This window comes from Apteryx rowi, unplaced genomic scaffold (assembly GCF_003343035.1).
Source record: "Apteryx rowi isolate R43461 unplaced genomic scaffold, aptRow1 scaffold_183, whole genome shotgun sequence".
NCBI lineage: Eukaryota > Metazoa > Chordata > Aves > Apterygiformes > Apterygidae > Apteryx > Apteryx rowi.
Genome location: NW_020448119.1, coordinates 1476668 through 1490120, shown reverse-complemented (window position 1 = coordinate 1490120; position 13453 = coordinate 1476668). Strand labels below are relative to the sequence as shown.

The following is a 13453-nucleotide window of genomic DNA, read 5'->3' as shown; positions in this document are numbered from 1 at the left end:
TTTAAGGAAGCTCTGTGTTGATTTATTTTTCATTTTAAAATAATTCTAGGTAAAAATGGAGTGCCAGTGGCTGAAAACTTCCGACTGGAGCAAAGTACAATATCAGATACAATCCAAGATGGACAAGTCTGTGTTAGAACCCTTTATCTCTCTGTGGATCCTTACATGGTAGGTGATGGACTTCAAGCTAAGTCAGGAGAATCCCTTTAAAAGAAAAAGTTTCTACATCTGTACCTGCTGTCATGTTTAATACCAACATTATCAATTATAGGACAAATGTATCTCTGGTATAACTCAGTAATTCTGTTCATTCTGTTGGAATTAGACTGGGAAGGAATTTGGCATTAACGTGCCAGTGAGGGGTGTGTGTGTGTGTATATATATGTGTGTGTGTATACATACACACACACACACCCATATGTATACGAATATAGCTTTAGCGGGCCAGAAGGAGACTGTGAGCCCTGGTACCATTACAGAATTGATTTTATCAGCTTCATTTGAACTTTGCCTTTTTTGATGTACACTTCTTACTTTTTTGCCATGGAAGGAAGTAATATTTCTTTGAGGAGAGTGAGGGTAGAGGAGGAAGAATGTTTCATGATGAAGCAGGAAGAAGGCATGATTTGGCAAAGGATCTCCAGACACAAACACAGAAATGTTTCAAATTAGATGTTACATAGTTATTACTAGTTTTGTTTACATGTGAAGGCCAGACTTTCTTCTTAAGTGGGAGGAGACAGGGCAAAAAAGTGTAAATACTTTATAAAGAATGGAAAAACAGAAAGGACTAGGGAATGAATCTATCACCAGCACTGTTAAAATTGTGAAAGCTGTGGATTGAAATGGAGCTAAAGATCGGCAGAGTACTAGACAGACCAATCTGCTAGTATATACAAGTCTGCTACAAAGAGAATGATGATCGTTCATTCTGTACATTGATGTGGATGGAAGAAAAGAAATCGTCTTAATTTCAGGAAAATAGATTTATCTTGGACAGCAAGGAATAGTATAAGAATATTGAAATACTAAGTTGGGCTACATGGGGAGATCTTAAAAAAAAGATTTCAACATGTTTCATTAGGTAGATGTCTGTCCGGAGTGATCTAAATACAGTTGACTCTTCTTCACTGCACATGGATGGACTAGATGACTTCTAGCTGTTGTTTTCAATCCTACTTTCTATGATTCATCCAGTTAAAGAATGGCATTGATAGAATTCTCTTCAGATCCAAGCCAGTCATCTTCAGTTACAAGTCTGACTTTGAGGCAGTGTCTGTTGAATGTATTGGCTTGGGTAATACTGCTGAAGGAGATTAAAATTATCCTCCCTTTGTATTGAGTGAATGAGTGGGGAAAGAGAGATCTAAGAAAAGAAAATGAATATTTGGCGCTTACTGACAGATTTTTGAGTAGCCCTCTGTGTTTGATGTTTTAAACATACCTCCTCTCAAACTTTACTTGAACTTATAAACAAACCATATGTTCCACAAGAGCTTCTCATTAAAGCCTTATCTTTCAGCGCTGCCGAATGAATGAAGATACAGGCTCAGATTACCTCCTGCCCTGGCAGCTGTCTGAAGTTGCTGATGGTGGGGGCATTGGGGTTGTGGAGGAGAGCAAGCATAACAGCTTTGCTAAAGGAGATTTTGTAACTTCCTTCAACTGGCCCTGGCAGACAATGGCCATTCTAGATGGAGGCCTGCTACAAAAGGTAGTGTATATGCAACCCCCAAAACCCCAGACTGTCACTATTTTCTTTTCCTAACTCTATTTTTTATAAATGCAGCTAATGCTAGCTAATACTATTTCTTAGTCAAAAATAAATCTGTGCTATTGAAGCAAACAGTTCTAAAAAGGCAGATCAACTCATATGTGGTAAAATATGTATCAATTTCTCCCTATTTATTTTTAACAAAGAAATGTGGATGCTTTTGTCAGTCACCAGGCATGCCAGTGTTATTTCATTTGTTAAATTTTTGGTAAATGTCCCTCAGGCTGCTTCTGTTAATATCTATTAATTATCCTAATTCTAGATAGAACTCCTGATCCATGGGAGTGTAGTCATAAGACATAAAATGCTTTAGATATATTTAATTCAGAAAGCACATGTTAGTGAAAGTTTGTACTTGAGATTTTCCACCCACAAAAGAAAGGGTAATCAGCATCAAGTATTTCTGAGGAGAGGTAACAGAACATTAGGTATATTGTATTCATCATCCTCATTTAACACAGAAAACGACTGTAGTTTGAGGATGTGCAGTTTTCAAGAAATTTGCTTTAGGAGTTTCTGTATAACTGATCCGCAATCCCAATGTTTGATAGTGGTGCTATTTTATCTTTTGTGCTAGCATAGGGATAGTTCAGCTTTGTTGGAAATTTCTTATCGCTCAACCACTTTTTGACATGTCCATAATTTTAGTTCTTGAGAATGACCTTGTTTTGAAACTTTTAAAAAACTATAGAAATCTTTGTTTCATTTTGTATAAACTTGTTCTTAAGGTAGAGCTAGTTTACAGCTAGCTTGTTCTTACTAGCTTGTACCTTGTCTTGTAAATACCCTGAGTTAGAGCCTTATATTGCCAGCCAACCAAATAATAAGCAGCAGAACCCTAACTTAAAAAAGAAATGAACAGCAACATATGTTTTTGTTTTGTAGCTTGTTCCACAACTTGTAGATGGACACCTTTCCTTCTTTCTTGGCGCAGCTGGTATTACAGGCCTGACTGCCTTGTTAGGTATAAAAGAGAAAGGACATGTGAGTGCAGGCGCAAATCAGACCATGGTGGTGAGTGGGGCAGCTGGTGCTTGTGGTTCGTTGGCTGGTCAGGTAAGTAGGCTTAAGACGTACAAAGGACATTCTGTTACTAAGTTTGTCTTCTGAAACATGCTGGTTAGTAGACATACAGATAAAATCATTATAAACATAAGCAGGTATAACTTCATGGGAGGGACCACATTCACAGATTTGACTCACATTCTCACTGAGAGAGTTTTTAGGTGTGAAACTTCAGTTTCCTGAAACTGGGATGGGAGAAAACTGTCCAAGGTGGTGACTACTTGTCAAGCATAAATAAAGTAGATGGTATAAATACATGTATTTACTGTATAACTGTTTATTAGTCTGCCGTTTGATGCAGTCTGAGTTGAATGGCAACTTTTATTTTTTTCTATATTAGAACATAGTGAAAATCCTAGTAAGCCCTTCTTTGTGTTGGTTTCCATTACATTCTTTGTATTTTGAGAGTTACAGCCTTTTTAGTAAATTGTACTTTTGTTTATCCTCCTCAGCTTTGCAGAACAAGGTATGGGTAAGTTTGTTTGTGTATAAAATATATATGTACACATATACACACAAACACAACAGGCAGTGAGCAAGCTTAAGACCTTAAGAAGAACTATGAAACAACATTGTGTAAGCAAATCTATAAAGAATGTATTTAAATCAGTTATTGTCCAGTCTTATTGGCCTTTATTGACTATGTTATGGTACTTGGCAGATGGTGACTTTATCCTGTATAAAATCTATACATAAAATATACATAGAGAGAGCCAATCTCCAGTACTGCTAGTCATTGGTAATTCTACAGACTAAAACTCCTGCAGTCAGTGAGTTTGGAAAGAGCAGATTCCCGATGGTATCTGCCCCTTCCCTGTGTGTGGAGAGGGAACAACAAAATGCCATTTAGTGACAATTTTGTCACATGAGATGGGAGCATGAACTGAACTTTGTTGTCTGGAGTTTAGTTAGTAGGATGGGGAATAATTCTAGGACCCTTTAATATTGCCCTTTTCCCTCTGGTACTTTTGTGCCTGGGCAAATGAATGATCTAAACTCTTTTTTTTTCTTTTTTTCTTTTTTTAAACTGTGCTCCTGTAGATTGGCCGTCTGGAGGGCTGCACTAGAGTCGTGGGGATTGCTGGCACGGATGAGAAGTGCTCCATTTTGATCTCAGAAATGGGGTTTGATGCTGCTATCAATTACAAGAAGGGGCATGTGGCAGAGCAGCTACGTGAACTCTGCCCAGGTGGTGTGGATGTTTACTTTGACAATGTTGGTGGAGACATCAGTGATACAGTTATAAGTCAGGTGATTATACCAGCTGTCAAATTTATTCTCATCACTCTCCAAAGTGTTCCTGCCCAGCTTGGAATTAATTCACACTGAGACCAGCCTGCAGTACGACAGAATAGATTTTCCACTTCCATGGATCTGATCTGGGTGCTGATCTGGGTCCTGAGGAAAATTAGTCCAAATATTTGAAATTAGTGTCTGTCATCTGGACTAGCCTGGCAGCCTAGAAATAGAAACACAGTTTCTGCTCTGATCTCTTGCTTCTTTGACCAGTAGACTTGGTAATACTCTAAAAATCTTGTCTGTCAGGGTAGTAATCTTGTGGTTTGTCAGTTTTGTTTTTCTGGCTTCAGAAAAGAGCAGCTCTGCTGGCCCTCCATAAAGGCTCTTAACCAGCGCCCTTCATTGTTAACATGAAACTACAGTTTCTGTCTCATGACAGGGAGGCTTTGGTGGCAATGCCATCTTTGGGAGCTTCAAATCATGGCCATTCATTTCTGCCCTATAGTGCACTGACAGTTATGTCCACACAGCTGTATTCAACTTCCTTTGTCCTATTCCATCCTCCTGGAAAAAAAAAAGGCATCCAGTAAAATAACAATTCCTTAAGGTGTTAAGACCCCCCTTTTAATGCCTTGTTAAATACTACATATGCTGCATAGCATTTATTTTTCCACTAGTGCCCTGCATTTATCTATTTAATTTTCTCACAGGTTAAATGGGACTGCACACGATTCTCCTACTCTTTCTCCTACTTGAAAAGTGGCTTTGAATAAGGATACCTGTGTGAAAGTTTTGCAATATGTTCTAATGCATCAGTGGAAAATGTTGCAATTTCTGAAACCAAGGAAGGTTATTTTTCTCATTTTGTGCTGTCTCAAACAGATGAATCAGAACAGCCATATAGTCCTGTGTGGACAGATTTCTCAGTATAACAAAGATGTGCCTTATCCTCCTCCGCTGCCTCCTGAGGTAGAAAAAATACAGAAAGAAAGGAATATCACAAGGTACTTTTCTCCTACAGCACTTGCAACCAAGTTCCAGATAGATTCCTTACATGATTTTATGACTCTGATGTGTGGAGGATAGCCTGGAGAGCCACATTAAGTGTGTGTAATGAGAACATAGTATTGCCATATAAAAGAAAGCTATAATCACAAGGTCATTAAATTCTTTCTTTTGCATTTGTCTGTATCGTCGTAAAAAGTTGGAAAGGATGTTGTTATATGTTGTTATAGCTGTCTGATACAATACTTTGTTTGATTTAGTCTGGAACTTTCTGACAGACTTTTTAATAAGGGGGAAGATGTTGCCATGGTTCTGTTATCAAGTGTTCTGCAAAGTGCATTCTCTCCAAGTGTAGTGGTTCAGGCCGAGAGAAAATCAGTTATTTTTGAGTAAGGATGCAGCTGATGCAGTGATTGCACTGAAATTACTCTTGTAGTATTTGGATTTTATTAGATAATGGGAATTGACAAATATATACAGGTAAAAGATAGATTTTTGTCATGACTCTGGGAATTGCTGAATCTCCCATCAGGGTTCAGGTAAAGTTAAGGCAGTGATTAGAAACAAAGTCTTACAGGATTTTCTATTCAGTGTATTTCAGAAAGTTGTGGACACTTCTGATTTTCTGCACAGATTGACCTCCTCTGATCAAGATTTTTTTTTGCCCCTGGCACTTTGCTTATTCCTCTGGCAGTACAGATTTTTATTACTCTTTTCTCTGGTACTTGAAACAGGCAGAATTACTTTGCTAAGATCCATGTTATTTAATCTCAAACTCCTGCTGCACCAAGCTGTCTCAACAAGGTTGTAAAACTCTGCACTGTGTCTCGTAATTAGTATTAATAATCCTTCAGCTTCATGAATGCTGTGTTTTTCCTGAAAAGATTTCTTAAGATTTCAAAATACTTCACCAACCTTTCTTAAAGCAATGCTCATTCTTTTCTTTCACAGGGAAAGATTCTTGGTGTTGAACTATATGGACAAACAAGAAGCTAGTATTTTACAACTCTGTCAGTGGATCAAAGAAGGTAAACTGAAGGTAGGAACTTTTATATTTAATCTATGGTCTTTGATGTCGTCTCCTCAGATTGTGGACTGACTACAGGAAATCCAATTTCTTTGTCCCTGGCTCTCTTCCCATGCCTCTGAATTGAACAGAGAATTTCTTAAAAATGTCAAAATGTACTTGAAAGCTGCTTATGGTAGTACTGCTTTAGAAAATACCTGCTGAGGATGGTGTGACTATAGTATGAAAGGCTTTTTTAATTACATACTGCTGCTATCTGAATTCTTTCTTTCAGCATAGGGTGCAAGCACTTTTTTATTTAAGGGATAGGACCCTCAAAAATATTTGCTTTTGAATACCTGATTAGGTAGTGTCCTGAATGCTTTTGGGGATCTTGTCTGAAATTTTGTTTCAAGCTTTATAATCACCATTTATTATTTTGGGTAGATGCTTTGTATCCATCCCTTTCCTGTGAGATCTGTATAATGATTATGGTTCTTCAGGTGATTGGTTAGTTTTCCTGGGACTTCACCTTCTCATTTGCGTCCCAAGATATGAAATTTTGGTAGATGCAATAATGTTCCAGTTATGATAGAAGGATTAAATTGCCTATAGGTTTATCAGAAAGAATTCTTTCTTGATGAAAGAACTGGCCCAAACAGAGCACTGTCTGTTATGGCAAGAGAATTTTTTAGATTTTGGTAATTTCTGTGGCAAGGAGAAACCTTTTTGAGAAATGTTAATCTTGTTTGAAGAAGACTGACAGGACTTGCTTGTATTGACAGGTCAGAGAGACTGTGGTAGAAGGCTTGGAAAACATTGGTGGTAAGATTTTACACTATTTCCTAAGATTTTTACCATTTTCTAAGAATAATTTGATTAAATACAGCATCAGTAGAGGCCAACTTCCTCTTTTATCTAAAGCATGCTTTCAATATTATAATAAAATGAAAAGTAGGTGAGTATATTTCACTAGGTATTAAAATGCTTTGTGATGTGCTGTGAGAATGCCTCCCTTTCACGTAACAGGCAATGGTATGATTTAGCCTGTTTAGCCTTTAGTGTCATAAGATTACAGAAAAAAACAGTAGAATTTAAAACAATAGCTAAATCTTACAGGTTTTAATTTATTTCTAATTGTTGCTACTTACTGGTATACATATGTATTTTGAAGGAATTTGATCAAATATAGCAGTCGTATTTCATACTTCGTTTATTCAAAGATTTATTCTTTTGCATCTGCGTTTCACATTTATTGCACAAAACAGAATATTTATAAACCTTTTCCTTTCACAAAGTTTTGTGAAACCCACAGCATTTGTGGGCTCTCAGATCATGCCTTGCCTTTGTGTTTTGTGTTTGTATAGTATATCACAATAGCAGCAAATGTAATCATTACCTGGTATAGGGCTAAATAGATGCTCACAAATCAAATTTTTAAATTATTATACAAAACTGCCCTTAGCAGTTTCTTACCAGCTAACGTTTTTTTTCTTCTGAACTTAGCATGTCATGAAGGATAAATATGTTTAAGTACAAAACATGATATCTCCTTTTTCAGGAACTATTTAATATTTTTGCTCCTAAAATATTTTTAAAAAAGAGGTTACTTGGCACATTTTGCTTGGCACTAACTTATTTCTTTATTTCTCTTGAAGCTGCTTTCCAGTCCATGATGAATGGAGGCAATATTGGAAAACAGATTGTCTCAGTTTCTAAGTAAAAATCATTGCTCCAGGAAAAATGAACTTCATCCTATCTCTCATAATGAGGAAGTTTAATTTATCCTAATTTCCATTTTCTTAAATAAACAATATATTAAGTTTTTCTGTGTGTACTAAAAGCAGAGATTCTGGGATGCTAAGGCAGTACCTATGCTGGTAAACTAAACAGAACCAGAAACAGGAATGCAATCATTCATACTAGTAAACGGTAGTACCCTCTGACGTGATTTCGGCACTTGCCAGCTAGCACACTCCCAAATAATTTCTGGGTCTGGTCTGGGAGTTAGAACATCCTCAAGAACTATTTCCAATAGGCAATTTATATGCAGCCACCCAGTTTTGGAAGCTAAAAGAATTTACTTGCATAGATGTGCACCATTCCCATGCTAGTTTGTCTCAGTGCCCAGAAACCTCCCTAGGAATGTTTAATTCACTAGTGTAAGTTTACCCTGACAGTCAAGTCAACCTGGCTAATTATCTTAGAATTTAAGTGTTCTCACTTTTACAGATCATTGCAATGAACAGACATCCACTCATCAGTCTTGTCCATTTCTCTGTATTGCATCATATTCCCTATTTTCAGAGTGCTTGAAACCTAACTTGTTTACATTTACATTTCCCATCTGCATGCAACTGAGACTGTCATCAGAAGTAGGTTCAGCTTCAAGGCTAGCCTCCTGCTTAATTGTTTATTAATTTCCTTTTCTCACTCTTTGCTTTCCAGATTTAACTCTAAAAAGAAAATTTATTTCCTTTTTTAAAATCTACCATATCTTATTTCTATGATAATCTCCCTAATTTCACTAGTTTGCTCTGTTTTTTACACCTTCCCAGGGCGCCTGAGAGAGAATCTCAGAAGTATGCTTCCTGAGGACAGAAAGTAACTTTGCAGATAATTGACTTCGTGTTCTCTCCATAACTTATCCTGGCTCAGAATTTTCCGTGTAACGATGCTCTTTTACCATCACAATAGGGAAACTTGAAAAAAGGAGTCACTGTTTCCAAGCCTAATAACAGAATGGGGAAGCATTTGACTAGCATAATCCCAAACTAAAGGGTTTGACGAGATTAAGTACATGTCTTCAAAATCAAGAAGCAGAAAAGAGAATAGATGATTATCTTAAAGACATTAGAATTCTGATATTGTGTAAATTTAGAGATGTTAACACCGTATCATTTAGACAATAGGCTCATTCATGACACATTCTGATTTACAAGAGATTGATTTTGTTTTTAATTTGTTTGCTTCTAAGAGAAGTGTTTCCAAACACAAAGGTCAGCTGAACTGTCCAGAGGACCGATCCTCTAAATCTGCTTGAGCCACTACCAAGGCTCAAGTTGTGTGGAATCCAAGAACTAGGAAAGAAACACTTTCCAAGAAATTTGGCATCATGAATCAATTTGCATACTGTGGAAAGTAAGATAGTGGATATCAAATTCGCCGTATACTGTTTTGAGCAATATAGAAAACAAGCCCTTCATTTCCTAATGCTGAAGCTGACCCTGAAAAAAGGAAGCATGCAGTGACTGATGCTATAGACTTTGAGGAAGAGAAGGCCACATACAGTATAGCATTAGATGATCTAAAATTTTCAACTGTGCAGTCTTCACTTACGCAAGCAGTGACTGGTTCAGTTTCAGCTAGACTGAATCCAGCATCAGTGTAACTCAAGTACCATTAAATAACAATGCTGCATTGTGATAAAGGCCAATGTTTTTGTTATGTACCATAAAAATAGTGTGAGCTCAGTTGGCAAATGAAGACATAGAAAGCAACAGGCAGGTGAAATTCTATGAATTTCTGCTTATTGACTGTCTATAGATTGTAACTCACTGCTGAAAGCGGGGCAATGCAAGCTATAGGCTTGTAATTTGTATGCATCTTAAATGAGATGGGGGGAATACAATGACCTGAGCACTGTCTCTACTTAGACTTGGATTCCTCTCATGTCAGCTGAGGATTTAAAGGAGAGGGAGTTAATGGGAATACAGCCTTTCCAGATAGAACCAGCTACTCTAGTGAATGTGCTGCTGTGGCCTGGCATGTGGTTTTATTGTCCCTCTTCCCTTCCTTTCTTCCTCTTACCTGCTCACACACACATAGGCTGTAGATTGATATAGTATCTACCCTATATACTGTTACCCAATGTATGCTCCATTCTGCTGTGAAATTTCTATCAGGAAGCAAGTTGGCCTTAATGCACTGTAATGCACTTAAGTCTTTCTGAACAAACCTTCTAATCCTTACAGTTCATTCCTAAAGCAAATATCTGAATGCAAGAGAGAACGGCCTAATTCATGTATATGACAGTAAAGGAAACATTCCATACCCCAGCAGTGAATCTCGTCTTACTTGAGGCTCAGGTGCTACTGCTCCTGAAAATTGCACCAGTGCAAGAGTATTTTTACAAATGAGAAGAGTAGTATTGCTGTTGCTGATGAGTTGAAATAGTATCAGTTTCAATTAGCAGCAGAAAGTCTTACATTGAATTTTTTTGTTTGTTTGTCTATTTTTTAGGTAGTCTTCCATTATGTTTTTCTATTTTCTTCCAACCTTGAAGAGTCAGCTCCTTCCATATACAAGTTTAAAGGCCCTACAACTCACATTTCCCTGTATTTAGTTTCCTCCAATCTATAAATTTTCTTTCAGTTTCAACAACCAGTTTTGAGAGAAAAACTTTTTTTTATTCTTAAAAACCCTTCTTCCACTTTAATCCCAGACTGCTTGGAAGCAAGTATCCAAAGGTAGTAGTATCCACAGCACCCTAATTATTTAAAATTTCTGCATTTTTCAAAAGAGGCTTCAACTATGAGTTGTGGTAAATTTGTCTAACACAAATGTAAGACAGACATTATAACAATAACCACTACTGAAAAGGCGTGAAAATGTTGGTTTGCCTTTAGATGTTATGGATGAAGGCATAATTATGCTGTAGTCAACTCCTGGCGTATTTATGTTTCCAGAATTGCATTTGCTTGTCCAAAGTACAACTTTTGTACTTTTGAGCAGGGTTGACTGAGGAACTATTTCTAGAGTGAGCTTGTATTTGGCATGACGAGTTGACACACTGTCAAGGAATGACAGGCCTCTAGGAAGTTACTTTTCACAACTGCAACAAAACATGATAAAGAAAATTCATTATCGTTTTCAGAGCAATTGCTTAGTAATCCACACAAGTCATAAGCCTGTTAGAGGGTGAGGATGTGAGGTGTGAGCCAGTATAAGCTCATGCTGAGATACTGATCCTTTGCGCAATAAAGGCAGCTTGACTGCTGCAGCATTCCTGTGCTTTGCTAACTGCAGAGGGGGATATAGATTCTACCAGCATTAGTCATCAGGTGGCTATATGGAAAAAAAAACCCAGTGACAAAGTAAACCTCAGCCTGGTACCCTGAATACTTAGGATTCTCACAGAAGCACTTTATATTTGTGAATCCTGGCTCATGTTACTTCTTTAGAATAAATAAAAGCCAAAGGGAGAAAATGGTTTCAACCAAGTGCCTAAGTTAAAAAAAAAAATACTAATACATAGCCAGATCATTTTTCAGCTTGCCTTAATTTCTTAATCATTGCAACACTGTGACTCTACAGCAAGCATGTAAGACTCTAGGAGAGATCTCTTAACAAAAAGTGACCGATGACATGTAACAAAAATCCAGGACGCTTTTGATGTAGTTGATTGTCATGGACAGCAGAGAGACTAGCATTTGACCCTGAAGCTTCACCTTGCAGAGGTGATGTAAGATTTTAATTGAGAGCAATTTTGAATTCAGAGCATGAGGTATGTGACTGTGATAAGGTATTAGAAGTTCACCTAAGCAATCTTTATAAGTAAGCATTTCTTGTTGCAAATGCTAATAATTGTTAAACAGCATTGGACAAAGAGATCAAATTTGTTTCTTCTTTAAGCCAATCTTCTGCTTGTTCATGTGGTAAATTTTCATGTACTCCCATTTTCAGCTCTTCTCCCTTTGCACTTTGAAGCAGTAGCTGTTGGCTTTCCTATATTTCATTTTCTTCCCTTCTGTTTTCTTACCTTCTCTTTTTTGTTCCTGTTCCTTAATTTTTTCCTAGTTCCTTGTGTTTCTTGTCCTCCTCCTTGTTAGCTCCTTCCTGATAATCAGAAGAACATGCTGTCTTCTACAGGACCATCTATTAGTGTTTTAGTGCTAGGACATGTAGTTTAATGTCAGGATGTCTCAGAAAATCTCAGCGATACCATGAAAAGAGCTTACGGCCCCCACCATAAGTAGTTCTTGGCGCTGTTTATAATAGCAGTTGTAACAAGATTGGAGAGAGAACACAGCTGCCTTTCAACTAGCTTCATCCCTTTAGTCTATATTTTAATGCATAGATGATAGTGAAAGAAGCAGATGCAGGATTATTTAGTCCTGTTGTTTCTAAGATTGCTCTTCTCTGTTGCCACCCTGCCTTTCTCCTTTACTGGGTTCACTTTAAAGTGGGAAGTGTTTATACAGTACCTAAATAGACCACCAGGGGATGAACGAGATCACAGCCAGATGGCATAATACTGCAAGGAGAAGGGGTAACAACAGCTGGAATAAACTCCAAACCTAGGAAATATTTTGTGACACACAACAGGGAACGCTTTAGGAAAAGCACAGGAAGAAGCAGAAATGAGTCAATGCTTCTTCACCATGGGAACACAGGATTTTGCAACCAGATACTTTGCATAGCAAATTTCAATGTTGCTGTAGCAGCAGAATGGGTTCTGGGTGGATTGGCCCCAAGAGGGTGGCTAAAAAGGGCAATAGTAGTCAAAGAAAACAAAGTACAAGGCAGGTCAGCAGTGTTTATATAAGAATAGGGAGGTGTAATTTCTTTTTATGGGAGAATCTGTGTAGGGGAAAAGGCTGGGAGAAGGTGATGAGGTTTTATGGATTACCCTCTCCTGGAACCAGCTCCTCCCTACCTGGCATACAGAGCCCCCTGAGCCCCTGCCTCAGTCCCTGCTCTCATTGCAAGCAGGCTCCTTTCTCCCTCAGCCCATCACCCCCTACTCGCTTTCCTGTGCCTCCCAGGCTGGTGAACGCAGGAAGGAAAATGAAGGGCCAAGCCCCAGGCGCTGTGAGGGTGAAATCAGGACACTTGAGCCTCCCTCTCAGCAGTAACAAGGGCATTAGAAAGCTGCATGGGCAGCAAGGAGCATTTCAAACTGCAACAGTCTGCTGTTCTGCATCCTCAGCCCAGACAGCCTAAGTGAGCCTCCAGGGCCCCGCAGGTGGCTGTCTCTGGCCTTTGTCCCTGCCTCCACCAGCTCTGGGAGGGAGTGCTTTCCCTATGAACTCTAGGAACTGTGGGTTTTGTTTTTTTGTTTTTTGTTTTTTTTAAGTATACTATAATGCTATAGAGGTAGCAGGAAAAGTGCATGAAAAAAGGCCTCTTTCTCTTTCCTCTTCCCCCTGCACTCTCCACTGCAGTAAATGCCAAGATTTTGTCACTGGGCTGTAGAGGCCTTCACTGATGACAGTTATGGGAAATGATGCCTGGCAATGGCATTCTCCTGGGAACTTCCCTCTGCAAGTTTTGGTCAGCCCTCAGAGCACTGCGGGTAATTCAGGTGAAAGAATCGTGTCTGTCTTTCCTAGTTTATGTTGCATGTTTCACAGCATCACAAA

The 13453-nt window shown here is 38.3% G+C and overlaps 1 protein-coding gene across 3 annotated transcripts in view; it reads left to right on the top strand.

Annotated features, from left to right (window-relative positions):
* Positions 1–7916, top strand: part of PTGR2 (prostaglandin reductase 2) — a 14556-nt gene extending 6640 nt beyond the window's left edge. For all 3 annotated transcript variants that reach the window (XM_026061678.1, XM_026061677.1, XM_026061679.1), the window contains 8 exons: positions 50–168; positions 1523–1714; positions 2660–2830; positions 3881–4090; positions 4961–5082; positions 6035–6122; positions 6875–6914; positions 7748–7916. In XM_026061678.1, the coding sequence (XP_025917463.1) occupies positions 50–168; positions 1523–1714; positions 2660–2830; positions 3881–4090; positions 4961–5082; positions 6035–6122; positions 6875–6914; positions 7748–7812 (1007 nt within the window). In that variant the 3' untranslated portion in view covers positions 7813–7916. The remainder of the gene's footprint in view (positions 1–49; positions 169–1522; positions 1715–2659; positions 2831–3880; positions 4091–4960; positions 5083–6034; positions 6123–6874; positions 6915–7747) is intronic.
* Positions 7917–13453: the final 5537 nt, after the last annotated feature.